General features: G+C 39.3%; 1 protein-coding gene across 5 annotated transcripts in view; it reads left to right on the forward strand.

Moving 5' to 3' along the window:
* LOC122550689 (cytoplasmic dynein 2 heavy chain 1) overlaps positions 1–20858 on the forward strand; it is a 555979-nt gene that overhangs the window by 209850 nt on the left and 325271 nt on the right. For all 5 annotated transcript variants that reach the window (XM_043691809.1, XM_043691805.1, XM_043691808.1 and 2 more), the window contains exons 54-56: positions 4712–4784; positions 9038–9192; positions 20010–20147. In XM_043691809.1, coding sequence (XP_043547744.1) covers positions 4712–4784; positions 9038–9192; positions 20010–20147 — 366 coding nt within the window. The remainder of the gene's footprint in view (positions 1–4711; positions 4785–9037; positions 9193–20009; positions 20148–20858) is intronic.

Genomic DNA, 20858 nt, shown 5'->3' on the forward strand with positions numbered 1-20858 from the left:
ATAATCCTGGAACTTTGCTGTGGTTCTGTAATGAAGAAAAAAATAATAAACAAACCGAGAGAATGCTGGAGTAACTCAGCAGGTCTGGCAGCATACGTGGAGAAACCATTAGTATTTGAGCCTGATGTAACTTCTGAAAGATGTTGGAATATGGTTTTTAATGTGTACTTTTGACAGAGGCAAAGGAGGAGCAAGAGGGCAGATGGTGTAGTGGAAAAATCTAAAGGGTTGTTAATGGTGGTGAAAGAGAAATACAATGAACAATGGGTGTAAAGTGTGAATGGAAGGAATGGGTCCTCTTTAATGAGAGCAAAGTAAACCATGCAGACAAGACTGGTCTATGTGTGTGTGGGAAGGAGTGGAACGTGGGTGAGCAGGAGTGTTAGAAGTGGGGAGGTGGGGAGAGGGTTTTAAGAAAAATGGAGAATAGATATATTGCAGTCAGTTTATGAAGTTATGGAATTCAGTGATAACCACTTTGAGGCGGTAAAGTGCTAAAGTGGAAAATCTTAAAAACCAAGTTTTAGTCCAACAGGTTTATTTGAAAGTATGGGCTTTCAGAGTGACGCTCCTTTGTCAGTTAGCCAATGGGACAGGATCATAGGCTACAGAATTTATAATAAAAATTCAAAGTGTCATACAACCGATGTGATGTATTGAACAAACCTAGATTGTTGTCGAGTCTTTAATCACTTAGAATGGGGATGCATATTTCAATTGATTACTATTTAATCCCAGAGTTTCTTTCAAGTCACAGATCCGAGATAACCTAAGGTGTCAGTAGAGGTAAGATTAGAGTCTTTCTGGGGTACAGATAGACTCTAACCTTATATCTTTAATGCTTTGTCTGAGCTGAGATGTCATCTTTTGCTTTAAGATGCTAATAAAACCTCAAGTTATCTCGGGGCTGTGACTTGAAAGAAATTCTGGGATTTACATATTAATCAATTAAAACCTGCATCCATTCTAAATGATTAAAGACTTAACATAATCTAGGTTTAGATTAGAGTGGTGCTGGAAAAGCACAGCAGGCCAGGCAGCATCCAAGGAGCAGGAAAATCAACGTTTCAGGCAAGAGCCCTTCATCAGGAATAGAGGCAGGGTGCCTGCCTCTATTCCTGATGAAGGGCTTTTGCCCGAAACATCGATTTTCCTGCTCCTCGGATGCTGCCTGACCTGTTGTGCTTTTCCAGCACCAGTCTAACCTAGACTTTGGTTTCCAGCATCTGCAGTCCTTGTTTTTACATAACAATCTAGGTTTGTTCAATACATCACATCAGTTGTATGACACTTTGATCTTTTACTATAAATGCTGTGTCCTGTGATTCTGCCCCACTAGCTATCTGATGAAAGAGCAGCACTCCAAAACTTGTACTTTCAAATAAACCTCTTGGACTCTAACCTGCTGTTGTGTGATTTTTAACTTTGTCCATCCCAGTCCAACACCAGCACCCCCTCCATCACAAGTTGAAAATGGGTGTTGTACCTTGAGTTTGCTTTCTGCTTCATTGGAACATTTCAGCAGGTCAAGGAAAGAAATGTGAGCATGATAGTGAGGTGGTTTATTGAAATAGCAAGCTGCTGGGAGACAGACAGAGGTGATCTGCAAATAGAGCAGAGGTGATCCGCAAATTGGTCACTTGCTTTAAGTTTGGTCTCATTGATGTAAAGGAAACTGCATTGTAAGCAGTGAATTCAGTAGAGTAGATTGAAATAAGAGCTGAAAAATATGTTGCTGGATCAGCGCAGCAGGTCAGGCAGCATCAAAGGAGCAGGAGAATCGACGTTTCGGGCATAAGCCCTTCTTTACATTTTTCAGCTCTGATCTCCAGCATCTGCAGTCCTCACTTTCTCCTAGATTGAAATAAGTACAAGTGAAATGCTTTCACCTGAAAGGTGTGTTCAGAGCCTTAGATAGTGAGGAGGCATGAGGTGAATGAAGAAGGATTACACCTCCTGTGATTGCATGGGAGAGTGAGGAAGTGTTAGGAGTGATGGAGGAATGGACCCAATGAACTGCTGCAATGGAGGGTAGGGGAAGATGTGCTTGACAGAGACATCTGCTGGAGGTGGCGGAAATGGTGATGGATGGTCCTTTCAAGGTGGAGACTAATGGGGTGGAAAGTATAGACAAGTGAAAGCCTACCATTGATCTGAGACGGAGTGAGGGCAGAGTGAGGAGATGGGTCAGTCATGGCTGAAGGCCTGCCAACAGCAGTCGGGAGGATTTCTCCTTTGAGGAAAAAGGAGGTCATTCACCGGCAGCATGATGGAAAATCGAGTCATCAGAACAGATGCAACAGGCAGTGAAGCTAGGAGAATGTAGTGAAACCTCATGCAGCGTGAGAGGAAGTGTAGTCAAGGTAACTGTCGGAGTTGATGGACTTGTAATAGGTATTGGTGGTCAGCTGATCTTCAGAAATGGAAACAGTGACTTCAAAGAAAGGAAGTGAAGAATCAGAGATAGACCAGGTGAAGGTGAAAATTGGCAGCAAAGCTGATGAATTTTTCCAATTTCGGACATATAATTAGTTCACAGTCTAACGCACGACAACTCTCCTGAATGCGCACATATACAGACAGACAGACACAGATAGAAAAGAAATCATGGGTTTTATGGTTAGAGGGAAACACAGGGAAGGCTGCTCAATGGTCCCTGTCCACAGAGTTCACTGAGATGCTCCTTTTGGCTTGCAAGTACTTGTTGCTTCTCGATCTTCCTCCTACAGGTACTTTCACTTGATTACAGGAGTTCAAGCAATTGGTTCACAACTTATAAATTCTCAGACTTATTGCGTAAAAGCAATAATTTCCAGCAATTAGTGAAGGAAGGTAAACTGGCTTTCTTGTTGAACAAACAACAATGTAAATAGCATTCACTATAAGTGCTTGTAAATTGTTTTCAACAAGTGCAGCAATCCCTTCTACAATCTTTCTTTTTCTCATTTCAGTACACAATCAAAAATCCAGAAGGTAAAAATACAAAAAGATGTTGAGAGACTCCACATGGCTATTAGTACAGAAAAAACAATTGCCCCTGTAAGATAAGAAAAGCAAAGTGCTGCATTAGTTTCACAGTTCAGAACAGACATTGTTAAGGCATGGGTTAAATATAACTGGAGATAGTTTCTAATCACATTGTTCAGAGATGTTGTTATACAGCTTTGGAGCAGATGGGATTTGAACCCAGGGCCTCCTGGCTGAGAGGATACTACCACTGTGTCACAAAACCCTCTGTTTAATGTCCAGAGTCACTGATTATAATGGCTGATTAGGAAGAATCATATTCTGATTATATTGGAAATCTGGTATTTGTAAACTAGTATTTCGGCGTTTGGATCCCATGATTATGATGGAGTTGGATTATACGTTGAGTGCAGGCTATCTACATCCAAGTGTAAAAGACAGGGGTGAACCCATCTCCATTTAGCTGGCATGCCCTACTTTCATTTCTCAGGCCCTTTAATTAGTATGCAGTTGGACTTCCATCTGTCTCCAGGAGGAAGTCTTGCCTATTAGAGCTTCTAGACAATTGGAAGACATCGTCTCTGCATACCAGTAATGGCAGCTGGAGCAATAGGCACGGCTGAGATTGCAGGTATGCCAAAGAGGTGACACTCCGCGATGAATCTGTACTTGTAAGTACGTTTGGGATCTTGTCTGATTCCAGTGAAGAGGTTTGGAGAATCTATTAGGGATTTTGGGTAGTGATGTGAATCTGTGAAGGGAAAAGTATCAAGAAGGTCCTTCAATTGGCACTGGAGGCCTGACAAGAGATATCCCCAGAACCCTGAAGGGTAAACCTGCCAGATTGCATGTTGAGCATGTAGCAGGATGAGATCCTTAATTTGGCATTTATTGTTCCATCTTAAAAACTTTAATTAGACCAGAGTGAGTAATTGCCCACTGATATGAGTATGGTGGAATTTTAAACACAGTTTGTGAAAAGCATAATTCAATTTTCTGCAATAATTTGCACTTATATTGAAAACAACAAGCGGAAGACAGATTTCATCCAGAAAATTGACTTTGCCCACAGTACAAATGAATCACCGTTGGTAGTTTCCACTCATTTAGAGATTTCCACTCATTTACAATCAGGAAACTGCAAGACTTAAGTTGCACTGCAACATTGTGTTTTGATTTCTTTGTAAAGTTTGCAATGCAAGCTTTAACTTTTGACACAGTCTTAATTTTAAAAGAAAATCCTCTGATGTTTTAGAAAAAGTCAGATCTAGGCAGCTGAAGGCTATTTCATCAGTGGTAGAGATGGAAGTGGAATTAAGTTGTGGAACTGACATTGGGAGAAGCGAATAGCAGGTGACTGTGCAGATATTGTATTTTACACCATCACTCAAATTCCAACTTATCTGCCAGAAATCATTTCATATAAAGAATACATTAATGTCAGCAATCTGTTTCAACAGTATAATTGGTTATTTTGTCTGCAAAGAATTTACAAAGCCTTCATTAGATCTAATGGTACAACTTGTCCTTTTAAATTAAAGGTTTTTGATTCTAGTAACTATCCCTGCTGTCACTGTTTTGTGAATAAGATGATTCAATTGGTTATTCCATCATAACTGTGTTACCAGTTCTTTATCTACAGTCTTTGTTCATCTTTTACTTGCATATGCATATCTTCAAAAAGATGTGTTACGGGAAAATAGTTACAAGATTATTATATTGCAAAAATCTTATTTTTTCCTAGATTCCAGAAATGTTACTTTCACTGAACTGTGTGTCTGAGAAGAAAGAAAAAGGACGTCGGAGTTCAATTTCTGGTCTGTTCATTATTAACCTAATGTATGATATGGGTTGGAAGTTAAGTTTATGTTCATAGCAGTTCCTCTATGTCCGAATAATAATTCATATGCTTCATTTTATGTGCACTTAAACTGGAACTGGAATTGAAACTTACCAATTTATCCATTCCATGTTTCAATGTTAGGATTGATGCTGGAATTCAAAATTTAATAAATAAAATTCTTTACCCATTTACTTCAGTTAAATAACTTAATTATTGAACGATGAACAATAATAGAATTAGTTCAACTTTGTTACACCTTCATCACCAATCAAGTTGCATTGTGATGTATATATTGGATTCTTTCACTTTCAAAACTTGCATTTTTGCATCAAGACATGTGCTCCTAACTTTTTACAGCACTTTTGTTTAAACTGAACTGATTTATGGAAAATCACAGCTTTGCACCAATGTGGTTGAATGCTTCTGCAGTATTGTTTTATCAAAATCATTTCGTTTTGTACTGTTTCAGTACGTTAGAACTGAAAAGACTGTGTTATTCTATAACAAAAGAAGGAGTAGCATCATATTTGAATTAAAATCTTAACATTTTAGCATGATTTCTCAGTGCAACTGTCATTCCTGAAATATTTTATGACATTGATACTTTGTTCTATTTGTCAGTCTTCAAAATTATGGAACAATAAATGATGTTATTTAATTAAATTGATTGATATGGCCAAACACAGAAGATAAATGCATTAATATAGCTATTGATGCATTTTGGTTTCAAAACATCTTTACTAATTCATCGTTCAATAAATCAGTAGTTATAAACAATTGATGGTATGATACTTGAGTACAGCTGAAAAACTGCACATTTTATTGAAGCTTTTCTTATACTTAGGACAATTGTATTGGACAGCTCATATAGACATTTTCTCTCCTACATTAATAGGAGAGAAAATAAATACTACTTAAGACTCCTCTTTTCGAATAGCAATTTTTCCTCATAATTTAAAGTCTACCTTTATGGCCACATCCTTGTATATCTTCTCTGTAATCCTTTGGTGTGATCATATGCTTCTTGTAATATGTGGCCACACACAGTTCGCAGTTGTCTAGCTGTGGCCTAACCAGTGTTTCATACAGATCAAGCCTAATCTCTCTGTTCATATTCTGTAGCTTGGCTAATCAAGGAAACGGAGCTGTAAACCGCTTTAACCATCTCACCTCTGTTATGCTGGCTCTCGAGGCTTATGGATATATGCTCCTAGATCCTCCTTTACTTTGGAATCCTAGCATTTACTGTCTATTCTTTTGCTTTGCTTGCCCTCCCCAAATCCATTATCTTCCACCACTGTGAATGTAATTTACTTTGCCACTTTTTTGGCCCATCGGACCTAATCTTTGTTGCTTCATTATTCAGTAAGAAATGCATGTCGCCATCATTAACTTTAATTGGGTGGGCAAAGATCTGACAGGTGGAATACAATGTTAATAAATGTGAGGTCATACATTTTGGTAGGAGTAACAATAAAAAGGACTTTTATTTGAATAGTAAGAAGTTACAGCATACTGGGTGTCCTTGTGCATGAATCTCAGAAAGTTGGTCTGCAGGTACAACAGGTAATTAGGAAGACAAATGAAATGTTATCCTTCATTGCTAATGGGATTGAGTTTAAAAGCAGGAAGATTATATTGCAGCTGTATAGGGTGCTGGTGAGGCCATACCTTAAGCACTGCATGTAGTTTTGGTCTCTTTACTTGAGAAAGGATGTACTGGCACTGGAGGGGATGCAGAGGAGGTTCATTAGTTGATTCCGGAGTTGACGGGGTTGGCTTATGAGGAGACACTGGGATTATGTGCATTGGAATTTAGGAGAATGAGGGGTATCTTATAGAAATGTATAAAATATGAAGGGAATAGATAAGACAGATGTAGAGAGGATGTTTCCACTGGCCGATGATACTAGGACTAGAGGGCATAGCCTCAAAATTAGGGGGAGCAGATTTAGGACTGAATTGAAAAGGAACCTCTTCACCCAGAGGGTTGTGAATCTATGGAATTCCCTGCCCAGTACAGTAGTTGGCATTATTTCACTAAGTGTTTTTGAGGCTAAGTTTTCTTTTGAACAATAAAGGAATTAAGAGTTACAGTGAGAGGGCGGGTAAGTGGAGCTGAGGCCACAAAAAGATCAGCACGATCTTATTGAATGGCAGAGCAGGCTCGAAGGGCCACATGGCTTACTCCTGCTCCTAGTTCTTCTGTTCATGTTCTATTGTCATTTCTCAGAGTCAATAGTTAACATTAACGCTTTTTTCTCAAAGCAAAAATAATACTGTGTAATAATAGTACACAACTATATTCAAATCAAGTTCAGGTTTATGCTGGAAGCTTGGTATGTGACCTGAATCATTGTAGTTTATTAGAACTTTCACTTCTTAGAAGAGCTGATCATTTTCATAGAGTTTTCAAAATTACAAAATTACAACTAGTACAATTTTTTTACTAATGTGAAAGTTTCAAATTGTTACATTTTAGGACTTCTTAAATGTAGACAGAATAGCCTAAATTATCATCTTCTGGACCATAACACATCAACGATTTTGTGATTTAAGTTAAAATGAAGTAATGAATAGGCTCATTGACCTGTTCTGCAGTCTGCTGGACAATAAGGCCAGTTGCCTTGATTTCTCTGAGTACAGGAGGATCCTAAGTTGTGACTTGATGAGAAGGTGCTAGATGTTCACACCCGTGGACAATGGTGCAGGATTTGGTCTCCAAGTCTAATAATATGTTAGAAATGTTAGGTTTTATAAATGGTTATGCTTCAACTGTCTGTTTAATTCCAAGATAGAATGGAGTTGGAGAGTCTACAATATAATGATTTAGCACTTCTACCTGGATACAAAGCCTTTTAATTCACATTATTATAGAATTGAGCTTTGGGAAAGCAAAACTGTTGCGTTATTAGATTGAAGATTTTGTTAAGATAACCATAAACCTAGGCAGGAAACAGAGGCAGAAAGATGCAGCTAGGGGACCGTGAAGTGTAATTGTAGCATGGCGATTTTCAGTTATTTTAAAAGTTAAATGGAGAAACTTTAGAATATATTTTACCTGCAAAAATAATTTTTGGTCGATATTGTTTTCACTACAGTAAAATACTTAATCGTGTGCTGTGATCTTTACAGTCAGTTATTGTAATCCAGATATCTTTTTGAAAGTTATTGGTCCCGATGGTCATCGTAACAATTTAAATATATTCAGAATTGCAAGAGTAAAATTAATTTTCCATTGAGAATTTGTAATACCCTGCATGTGTAGAATATTGATCTGTTGTGTACTCCCAGCTTATGCACAGAGGCAGGAAATATCTTGGAAATGTAACAGTTCAATGGATTTAATTAGTTTATTGGATGTTCATGTAACCAGTAATGTAATAAAATGGAGGTTATGTATATTGTTGTTATAATTAAGAGGATTGCTGAGTAATGTCAAGTCTCACTTGATATATATAAAATAGTTTTGCAGTCATTGATGAAGTGATCTGTTTCAGAAGTCTTGTCAAATTCTAACTAGATTCAGTGTTATTGGTGTTTTTTTCTCATTATCAATATTTCATAAGAACTTTCCTGAGTGACCTCGTCAGACTCTCTTGTTTTGATATATCTTGCTAATATAGCACAGTGGTTGGAGTGATCTCAACCTGGGCAGTAGCGTTTGAGCTATGCAGCTTGGAATTTGCATTTGGATATTTTAGGAAATAACATTGAAAATCTTGGTAGCTTAGACCAAATGTATTCTGGCAGAAAAACCTGAATGTTTGTGAAACTACAGTCATCTAATGCTCTGAGTTTGCCTCTGTGGGTATTCTTCAACCACGACTGGTATATATGAACCAAACATTAGGTGGAAGCTTGAACATAACAGATCTCAGAAAATTAGTTTCAGTGATGTATGGATGAATGCAGATTGGTTTCAGATTGCATGATATGTGACATCAGTTTTTTCTATATAAAGGTGTGCAATAATTCAAATCCAGTATTGATTTAAACCTATTTCAATAACAATATATTTCTTAAAACACACAAATGTGCTATCAAAAAGGGATACACTTGTATATCATGGTTGTTAAAACTTATTGCCAATGGTTGTTTTATATAAATTACTTGATTCAAGAAGGCCACAATGCATAGTTTCACTATCTAAAAAGATCTATAATCTGGTGCATATCATCTAAATGCAAATTTTACTACTTGCTGATGCTGTGCTTCCATTTGCAGGTGATGCTGATCTAACAAAATCTTTCCTGATGATTCATGAGTCTTGCAAAATATTTGGAGCTACTCCACACCGATACATGATTTTCTTGAATGTGTATAACTCAATCTACAATATCAAGAAAAGTGACTTAATGAAACGGCAGAGTCATTTACAGGTACTGTACATTAATCGGAACAATAAGAGCAATAAAATTTGAATGAACTGCAATAGCAGAAATCTCCAGTTTTTTATTCTGTTTGGGATATAATTGGTTGGAATCTAACTGTTTTTCTTATTAAGAATGCTGCATGTTCTCCTGAATATACATTACAGCATTTTCAGTTTTTGTTACTTAAAGTCAATTATGAAGTAAATTTCTTTAATTCATTCATGCGATGCAAACATTATTGGTGAAACCAACATTTATTGTCCATTCTGAATTGCATTGGATAATATAGTGGTGAGTGCTGTCTTGAATGCTGCAGTTGCAGCGGGGATGCCCACAAGGCTGTTAGGAAGTTTCAGGATTTTGTCTCAATGTCTTTAAAAGAGTGACAGTAAAATTTCAAATCAGGGTGGTGTGTGATTTACAGGAATTAGCATCTGTGATACTGAGGATCTCACAAGGAGATAGATCAGCCACTTAGCACTCTGGCTGAAAATGGATGCAAATACTTCAACCTTGCTTTTCCTACTGATATGCTGGGCTCCAACCTCATCATTGACGATTGGGATATTTGTGGAGCTTCCACCTTCTGTTAATTTTTTAAATGTCTGTCACCATTTACAGCAAGATATGGCAGAACTGACCCTTTGGTTGTAGGATCGTTTTCCCGTCAGTGGCATGCTGGTTCTGCCATTCAGTATGCAAGAAGTCCTCCTTTGTAGCTTCACCAGACTGAATCTAATTAGGAAAGCTTGATGCTCTTGGCTTTCCCTTCTGAACCAATGTTGATCTCCTGGCTTAGTAATAATAATAAAGTGGAAAGTGTGGGATGACATGAAGTTACAGATCGTGATTGAATGCAAATCTGCTGCTATTGATGGTCCACAGTACCTCCATGGATGCCCAGTTTTTGAGTTGCTAGATTGTTTAAATTTATCCCATTTTAGCATGATGATAAGACCAAAAAAGAAATAGGAGTAATAGGCTAATTGGCCCCTTGAGCCTGCTGTGCCATTCAGTAGGATCATGGCTAATCTGATATTCCTCACTTCCATTTTCCTGCATTTTCAGTGTAATCCTTGATTCCCCTAATCTATCAAGAACCTATCTATCTGAGCTTCAAATATACATTAAGAATCTGCTCCCACAGTTCTTTGTAGCATGGAGTTCCAAAGACTCTCAACCCTGTGAGAGAAGAAATTCTTCCTTATATCATTCTTAAATTGACACCCCTTTATTCTGAGACTATGCCTTCTGATAAAACATCCTTGCTGCATTTACCCTGTCAAGCCCCATAGGAATCTATATGTTTCAATTTGGTCACCTCTCATTCTCCTAAACTCCAAGGATTAGAGCCCCAACTTATACTACCTACGAGAAGCATTGCAGAAATTCATCAAAGATCCTGAGACAGTACCTTCCAAACCCATCTAGATGGGCAAGGCCAGCAGATATATGGGGACACCACCTTCTGTAAGTTCCCCTTCAAGTCACTCATGATCCTGACTTGGAAATGTATCATCTGTTGCTGGGTCAAAATCCTGGAATTCCCTCCCAGAGGACATTGTGGATTCACCTACAGCACATGGACAGCAGTGGTTCAAAAAGGCAGCTCACTGCTACTTTCTCAATGGTAACTAGAGATGGGCATTAAATGCTGGCCAGCCAGCAATTCCACGAATGAATAAACAAAAGCTTAAATTATAACAAAGCAGGCCAGCAACTCTACAGCTCTTGCTTTCTGGTTCAACTTAGAGCTTGACAGTTGATCTCTGCTCTCTCCAACACCTTTAGGATCTTTTCTTTCTGCTCGGGCAGCAGGCTTTACTAACTTTGGTTTCAAACATACTGAGCACCTTGGTTACTGAAAATTGCTGCTTCTTAACTCTTTCGAAACCACAGCATGATCAGTGATATTATTACATTCTGATTTGCCTGGGCGAGGAGAGGCTTATTTTTAACTGGTTTAAGAGGTGCAACATTAATCTCTAATTGGATCTTAGGAGTGATGTGCATTGACTGTTGTTACTTCTCTCTATCTCATGAGGTGTACCTTAAAGTGTCAATCCTCTTCATTATGGCTTGTTATTGTTGCTTTTACAAGTCCTTACTAAAATAAGTTGATTTGATTAGAATATGGAGATCTATGCTGGCAGGCCCCCATTGTTGATACTCTTAAGTTTATCATCTCAGTTTTCCCATAATTGATGCAAGTTCCTCATTAAATGAAACACTTGTCGCTGACTATTTGTTCTTTCTTCAGGGCCATGTGTCACTTGGCACAAATTCCTCACTAGATCAAATGCTTGATCATTTGTCTTTAGAATCTGTTAGGTGATTATTTTTGTTTCTGTGGTTCTGCATGCCCGGAATAAATTTATTTTATTAAAAAAATAAAGGATATAGTGGAAAAGATAGCTCATAGCTTCAACACTATATAAATTGATGCAGAAAATCATGAAGTCTTCATATAAACAATTGTTATACAATGTGTAAAAGGGATGAAGTGGTCAGATATCCTAATACATTCAGTCAATCCATTGTCCTGATAAAAATCTAAAGATTATACAGTTACAAACTTAAATATACATTGTTACAAAGGTAACTTAAAGATTAAGTTTAGTCTGATCTAATTGCTTCTCTTCTAAGATACTGCAAATGAAAACAAAATCAGTGCAGAGCACAGCTGTTACAATGATTTTCTTTCCCCAGTAACACCCTCTCTGTTTCTCTGTTGCCTGATAAGGATTCAATGAGCTGGGAAGGCGAACTTGTCTTATTCAATTTTGAAGATTGCATGTTTTCACATGATAGCTCTGAGGAATGGAAGTGAATTAAACAGGGACTTCTGGCATTTGCCCTGTAATTTTGAAACATACTAAATCTCATGGTGCGCTTATTTTCAAATGAGGCTAAGGAGAGTCTCATGATATTTAAAGTACTAAAACCTAGTACAGTTAATATTATAATAAAGAAATGCAGATGTTAGAGTTTTGAAACAATACCATGAATTGCTGGCAAAACTCAGCAGGTCTAGCAGCATCTATGGAAAGTAAGCAGAGTTAACGTTCTGAGTGTGGTGAGTAGCAGCTAGGAGAAAGTATTTACACTGAAGGTTGAATTGGAAAGGGTGCAAGGGGAATGGGAGAGGTGAATGGATAGATCGAGATGAAACCTAGAGAGAGATATATGTGAAAGGGTTCGGTAAACAAGGCAAAAATAATTAGCAGACCAGACAGAAAGAAACAAAAACAGAAGTTGCTGGGAAAGCTCAGCAGGTCTGGCAGAATTTGTGCAGAGAAGTCACAGTTAATGTTTCGGGTCAAGTAACCCTTTTTCGGAACTGATGGTAGCTAGGAAAATGTCGGCTTATATGCAGAAGATAGGTGGGGGAAGGGGTTAAGGAGTAAACGATAGGCAGAATAGAGTTCAAAGAGAAAATAATAGTTGGACAGACAAAGGAGTGGATTACTATCTGCCTGGGTGGGTGAATAGCTGTTAATGGAGACTGTTAGTGGCTAACAGTAAGTGATGTGTAATGGCAGACTCTGAGATAATAAGGCCTGGTGTATGGGGAAAGGGAGCTAGGACATGGGAGAGTTCAAGCCCTAAAATTATTGAACTCAGTATTGAGTCCTTGAGGCTGTAGGGTCTCCAGGTGGGAAATAAGATGAAATTCTAATAGCTTGTGCTGAGGCTTGCTAGAACACTACAGCAGGAATGTTGGTGTGAGTACAGGGTGGTGTGTTAAAGTTGCAGGCAACTGGAAGCTCAGGGTCATTTTTATAGACAGCATGTCAGTGTCCTGCAAAGCAGTCACCCAATCGTCTTGGGACGAACCGCGACAAACACCACTGCATTCCTCTCTAGACTTCCTTTACGTAGGTATATTCCAGAAGAAGTTGGCAGTTTTGTCCCTTCCACAGCCTCTTTGAGGGCAGTTGCATGTGGTAGTGCAGAGAGTCCGTATATGCGTAAATGATCTCACAGGCAGAGCCCTTCTCACCACCAGCCAGGCCATGTCTTGGTGCTTGTTTGAAATTTCTGGCGATGAGGCATTCTGCCAAATGACTTTGACAGTCTGCCCAGGGAACCGCTTGACAGGATCTGCCCTCTCCTTTCCTTGTGGTCAAAGGTACTTTCTTCACAAATTTTTCCATGAAGGACAGAACAGTCCAACTACGTGGAGAGTTCCGTAGCAGGGAGACCAGACCCATCCGTTGCAAAACTGGTAGAACCTCAGTACGTAGTGACACTTGGTGTTTGTGTACTGGGGATCCATGCACAGCTTGATGCAGCCACACACGAAGATGGGCATCAGGGTGAGGATAGTGTTGGGTGTGTTTTTTCACCCTTTCTCCAGATCTTTATACATGGTGTCTCTTTGATCTCCACGTAAAGTAGAAGATGGCTCAGGTGACTGTGGTGGAGCAGTTCGAGGAATAGGCCAGACCTGCGCTATGTATGACAATACTGAGAATACCTCACACCGGATGGCCAGGTTTTTACCCACGATGGAGACCAATACTCCCATTTGCCCAGTTTCTGCCACGCTTTGGTGACATGCTCCTTCCAAGTTTTAGCACATACCGCAGCCCCTCCAAACCAAATGCCCAGCACCTTCAGCTGGTCTGTCCTAAAAGTGGAGGGTATAGAGGATTGTCAGCTCTGTTTCCGAAGAGCATTGCCTTGATTTATCTTGGCCCCCGAGGACCGTTAAAACTGGTCACAGATGCACATGAGTCTGCGCACTGACAGCAGAAAATGGTGACATCATCCATGTACAGGAGGCCTTCACCTGTAGAGGCCCGCTGCCAGGAATAGTCACCCCTTTCCGACTCACATCCTTCCTGATGGACTTGGCAAATGGCTCTATACAGCATGCAAACAAAGCAGGAGAGAGTGGGCGGCCCTGCCTGACTCCAGATTTGATTGGAAAGCTTTCTGATTCCCACTAATTGATTGAGACTGTGCTAACGCTGTTGGTGTAGAGCAGTCATAGAGTCATAGAGATGTACAGCAGGGAAACAGACCCTACAGTCCAACTCATCCATGCTGACTAGAGATCCCAACTTAATCTAGTCCCACTTGTCAGCAGCCAGCCCATATCCCTCCAAAACCTTCCTATTCACGTACTCATCCAAATGCCTTTTAAATGTTGCAATTATACTAGCCTCCACCACTTCCTCTGGCAGTTCATTCCTTACACATACTACCCTCTGCGTGAAAAAGTTGCCCCTTAGGTCTCTTTTGTATCTTTCCCCTCTCGCCCTAAACATATGCCCACTAGTTCTGGACTCCCCCACCTCAGGGACATTGTCTATTTATCCTATCCATGCCCGTCATAATTTTATAAACCTCTATAAGGTCACCCCTATGCCTCTGACGCTCCAGGGAAAACAGCCCCAACCTTTTCAACCTCCCAACTCCTGTACTCAGTATTCTGATCCATAAAGGAAAACATACCAAGCACATTCTTCATTATCCTAACTACCTGCGACTCTACTTTCAAGGAGCTATGAACCTGCACTCCAAGGTCTCTTTGTTCAGCAACAGTCCCTAGGACATTACCATTAAGTGTATAAGTCCTGCTAAGACTTGCTGTCCGAAATTCGGATCCAATTGTAGATTCCCTCCCCAAAGCCCATATTGGAAAGAACATCTCTTAGGGTACATCTGTGATATCCTGTCAAAGGCTTTCTCCTGGTCCAGGCTGATGGGGCAAGTGTCCACCCATCTGGCTTGCTTGTAGGCGATCGTATCCCTGAGGAGTGCAAGATTCTCAGCGATCTTCCTGCCCGGTACAGCACAGGTTTGGTTCGGGTGAATCACCAATCCCAGAACAGACCCGACCCAATTGGCAATGACCTTTGACAAGATTTTGTAGTCCACATTTAACAGAGAGATTGGTCGCTAATTTCTAATTTCCTGTCTCTGACCATTCCACTTGTAGATGAGGGCAGGCAGGAGATATTTGCTGCTTGGAATCTACTGCAATCCAGTAAAGTCCAATCACAATCCAGAGATGATCTCAATGGCTCTGATGACTCTCAACTCGACACATTCTGATAAGAACAGACACTTGATGTTGGTCACTATGTTGTTCAGAATAATGCCTTCAGCTTGAGTTCTATTCCTGTTCCAGCTGCAGTAGACTTAGGACCCATGTCTTTACCTTCCACTGTCGGAGGCACGGTGATGAAAAGTCATTACTGAAAAACTGTTACAAAAAACGGTTTTTGATAAGGCAGCAAGGAGTCAAGAGGCTTCCTTTGGACAGGATTTGGAGATGCCGGTATTGGACTGGGGGGTACAAAATTAAAAATCACACAACACCAGGTTATAGTCCGACGACAGAACACTCATGGAATGTAATTAGTCATTTATTGAAATGAACATTATGTAGAAACATAGTATATTACAACAAATCACTTTAACTCAAATATTATGTTTGGGTCCAGTTGACTAATAGTTTAATCATTGGTAATTGTATGAAGTGCATAGACAGTAGATTAAAAAAAGAGCAAGTTTCTATGATTAAAGTATATTTTTGCAATAAAAAAAGTGGCCATCTAGCTGATTGGGCTAACTGGCTCCTCACAAATGACCTGGTAGTGAGCCCTTAACATTTTGGGATCAATAATTGTTGCATTTAATGTTATTGAAAAACCTGCTTACTGGTTCAAATCTTGCATGATTTAACTGATAATAGCATTTTAAAATTGATAGATGTATCTGCATTGGAGGAGATTCACTAGATTGATTCCAGAGATAAGGGGTTTGTCTTATGAAGAGGGGTTGAGCGGTTTTGACCTCAATGCTCTGGAGTTTAGAAGAATGAGAGGAGATCTAATTGATTTACATAAGATTCTGAAGTAGGATGACATAGCAGACAGAAAAGATGTTTCCTCATGGGACAATCAAAACGAGAGGTCATTATTTTAAGTCTGCCACCCCTTAACCTAAAACTGAGATGAGGAGGAATAACTTCTCTTAAAGGCTCATGAATCTGTAGAATTCACTACCTCAGTGTGGTGGATTCTGGAACATTGAGTAAACTTAAGGAGGAAACAGATTTTAAATTTGTAGTGGGTTGAAGGGTTTTGGAGAAGAGGTGGTGTTGAAGCCGAAATAAGATCAGCCATTTAATAACAGAGAAAGCTTTTGGGGCTAAATTGCCCTCTCCTGCTCCTAGTTCTTATACTCATAAGATATTCCAATACATAATTTCACACTTTTTAAAAAAAAGTTCTGAAAATTGTGTATGAATACACAAGAAATAAATAGATAATGCTTATTAAAAAAAAAGTGTACCTCAGCTAAGTAAAAACCAAAAAAAAAGTGTGGCTGCTGTAAATCAGAAACAAAAACAGGAATTGCTGGAAAAGCTCAGCTGGTCTGGCAGCATCTGTGGAGAAATCAGAGTTAAAGTTTTGGGTCGAATGGTCATGAGGACCAAGGAAGAATCCATCGATCCGAAACATTAACTCTGATTTCTCTCCATAGACACCGCCAGACTTCCTGAGCTTTTCCAATACTTCTGTTTTTGCACCTCAGCTAGCCATGATGATTCATGTCTCTGTGAGAAGATTGTGAATCTACTCCACTTCCCGGTTAACTGGAAAGGAAAGAATTAAATTGATTGATTCTCTGAAGCTAATATTTATTATGAGACAGACTCTTAGTTTCTCTAGGCCTTGACCAATTTGTGATCATCACCTGATTTAATGTAACCTAGTACCTGAATTTCTAGTATTTGCAGTTTGTTTAGTTTGGTTCCAGTATTAGCTGTTTTCTATTTTATGAAATATGATTCTTGAATATGTTGATCTCTACTATCTCATGACCAATTAATGTAACATGCTTAATGGAAATAATTTAAGTTGTTTGAATGACTGCATTCATGCACATACAAAACAAAAATAATATAGATAAATATCTGGCTTGTTGGGGCCTGTTACCTCGGTTTGCTAGACAGCTGGGGTGTACTTCAGAATAAGATGGCTTTTCACATGCAGTTCGATGGAGAGAAGAGTGGATCTAAGATTAGTGTTTTAAATTTAGTTAAGATTAATTATGAGAGCAGAAAGATAGAGCTGGTTCAAGTGAACTGGGAAATTAGTTTAAAGGATAGGTCAATAGAGATGCAATGGCAGATATAAAAGGAACCATTTCAGAACACTCAGAAAAGGTGCTGTGCAGTGAGTGAGTGAGAATGATTCTAGGTAGGTAATGAAGGAATTTAAGAATAGTATTAATTTGAAAGAAAAAATTCTATTTCTGCAAAGATAAGTGGCAAGTCAGAAGATGGGACAGAATATATAAAACATCAAAGAACTCTCAAGAAGGCAGAAATAAGAATATAAAGGAGAGCTACTATGAAATATAAAAACAAATACAGAAGGTAAGAGTGTCTGCAGGCAATTAAAAAGGAAGTGAAGAAGAAAAGTGAGTTTTGATTCTTTAGAGACTGAGTCTAGGTGATTGATAATGGAAAATAAAGAAATGGCAGTAAATTGCAGATCAATCAGCTTAACCTCTATCATTAATTGAATGATGTATTTATTGTCACGTGTACCGAAGTATAGTGAAAAGCTTTTGTTTACGAGCAGTACAGGCAGATCGTAGTAAGCAAGGATGTACAGGACAAAAGGTTTAATCAGAAGCATATGGGTAACATTGCACAGAGCATGCAAGAGAGATCAATGTTAGCAAGATCAGCATTACTTGAGGCTGGAGAGTCCATTCAATAGTCCAATAATGGGCGAGAAGAAACCGTTCCTGAACCTTCTGATACATGTGTTCAAACTTCTGTATCTTCTGCCTGACGGAAGATGTAGGAGATCATTATTAGGGTGCGAAGAGTCTTCGATGATGGCAGACTTGCTGCAGCAGCAAGCCGTGTAAATGGGAGTGCATGGATGGAAGGTTGGCTCCTGTGATGGTCTGGGCTGTGCATCCCACCCTCTGTAGTTCCTTACAATCCTAGGCAGAGCAGTTGCGACATCAGGCCATTATGCACCCAGACAGTATGCTTTCAGTTGTGCATCTGTAGAAGTTGGTTAGGGTCCTTTATAGATATGCCAAATTCTGAGGAAGAAGAGTCGTTGTTGTCCTTCTTGACCGTCACATCTACATGGGAAGTCCAGGATGGTTATTGTCACTTTGAGGAACTTGACAATGTTCACCCTCTTGACCTTAGTTCTGTTGATGTAAATGGGGGTGTGTTCTCTTCCTTTCTTTCTTAAGTGAAAGATCAATTCTTTAGTTTTGCCGATATTGACAGAGAGGTTGTTCTCATTGCACTACGTCACCAAACCCTCTTCCTTCTCTATTTTGACTCGTCGTTGTTAGATGTCCATCCTACTATGGTGGTGTCATCAGCGAACTTGTACATAGTGTTCGTTTGGAATTTGGCAGCACTGTTGTGGGTATACGGGTAGGGGGGGGAACCAGACAAGTGTCTTTAAAATATGGGGTGATGGGAGTAAAGTGAGGCACTATCCATATGCACGTGGCATGCTCCAAAGATAGTAATTTCCTTTCTTCTCACATCTTAAAAACTTTATTTTAAACAAAGGACTGCTCATTCCCTCAACTTGCTCATGATGATAACCATATTCTGGCATGGGTAGAATAGACTTAGGATGAGGAGGGTTCTTTTCTCTGAGTCTGTGCTCTTCCTTAGAGATAGGTGGAGGTAGGGTCATTCAGTATTCTTAAGGCAAATGTAGATAGGTTCTTGACTAACAGAGAGCCAAGGGTATAGGGGACAAGTGCGAACATGGAGTTGAGACTATTCGATTGGCTATGACCTTGGTGAATAGTGGAACAGGTTCGAAGGGCCAAATGGCTTACTTCTACTCCTAAATCATGTGTTCATATGTAATGCCAAAATATGGGGTTTGATCCACATTCTATCTGAGGAAAACTTGGGATTTGCCTTCTCACCCTATCCTATAGAAAACTCTGAGCATAAATGGTTTTTGAGCAATTTCCAATTAATTGAGGATAGTTACCGGAGATGCTGAATGTGTTATTACCTTATAATAAACTGATTATTACTAACCAAATATTTTAGTGATTCCGTTAAGATTTGTTTGTGTTAACATCATCATTCCTTACTTGTTGTATTCATTCATGGAATGTGCGCATCGTTGGCTAAGCCAATATTTATTGTCCATCCCTAATTGCCCAGATTGTGGATTCGCAGTCACACGTAGGCTAGACCAGGGAAGGATAATAGATTTCCGTCCCTAAAGGACATTAGTGAATCAGATGAGCTTTTACAGCAATCAACAAAGGTTACGTTGATTTCATCAGGTCAGCCTTTTATTCCAGAATTTTATTGAATTCAGATTTCACCATCTGCCATAGTGCGATTGAATCCATGTCCCAAGAACATTAGTCTGGTGTTCTGGATTATTAGTCCAGTGACATTACTCCTTCAGAGTCCCAGTGATGCACAGCATGACACAGATGTCCAACATTAATGAGGTAGTGTTGTTTGTTCGTCATTATGTTCAATCAGAGTTTTTTCAAATTCATTGCAGGAAATTAAACAACTCTTGAAGTTTAGGGTGTATGACGAAGGAATTAATAGATATATTGCCATTTTTACATTGAATACTATGGTTAAATTTGTTTACAAATGCTGTAATCCTGTTAACTATTTGTACTGACTGAGAAGATGAGGTAATATTTTGTGATTGTTTTAAAAGTACTTTGTTCTATTTAAATATGCTAATTTGTAGGAAGACACATCTGCATGTGCAACAACAAATAAAACGAACACTCAAATTTTAATTGACATTGTGTTGTTATAGGCTGGAGTTTCAAAACTAAATGAAGCCAAAGATCTTGTTGATGAACTGAAAAGAAAGGCCGCAGAACAGAGCATACTGCTGAAAACCAAGCAAGCAGAAGCTGATGCTGCCCTCCAAGAGATTACTGTGTCAATGCAGGTATGTTGCATAAACTTTACTGTGGATTCATGGTGATCTAACATACAAATTAATAATTTTTGATATTAGTGAGTTTTGAGAAGATTTGTAGGTCAGGTTGAGGTTCTGGATGTAGGTTTGCTCGCTAAACTGGAAGGTTAGTTTTCAGATGTTTCATCACCATACTAGGTAACATCTTCAGTGAGCCTCCGTGTGAAGCACTGGTGGTGTAGCCCGCTTTTTATTTATATGTTTGAGTTTCCTAGGGTTGGTGATGTCATTTCCTGTGGTGACATAATTTCCTATGAGGCACACACGGGAATTCCTAGAAGCATGGCATTCCAACTGGAACTCTATCAACAAACACATTGGCTTGGATCCCATTTACCACCCCCTGAGCGAAAGAACAGGAAATGACATTACCATAGGAAATGAAGTCAGCACCAGAAATGACATTATCAACCCTAGGAAACCCAAACATATAAATAGAAAGCGAGCTACGCCATCAGTGCTTCATTCGGAGGCTCACTGAAGATGTTAGGAGAAAGTGAGGACTGCAGATGCTGGGGATCAGAGCTGAAAAATGTGTTGCTGGAAAAGCGCAACAGGTCAGGCAGCATCCAAGGAGCAGGAGAATCGACGTTTCGGGCATAAGCCCTTCTTCAGGAATGAGGAAGGTGTGCCAAGCAGGCTAAGATATAAGGTAGGGAGGAGGGACTTGGGGGAGGGGCG

The sequence above is a fragment of the Chiloscyllium plagiosum genome, chromosome 6 (assembly GCF_004010195.1).
Source record: "Chiloscyllium plagiosum isolate BGI_BamShark_2017 chromosome 6, ASM401019v2, whole genome shotgun sequence".
Classification (NCBI taxonomy): Eukaryota; Metazoa; Chordata; class Chondrichthyes; order Orectolobiformes; family Hemiscylliidae; genus Chiloscyllium; species Chiloscyllium plagiosum.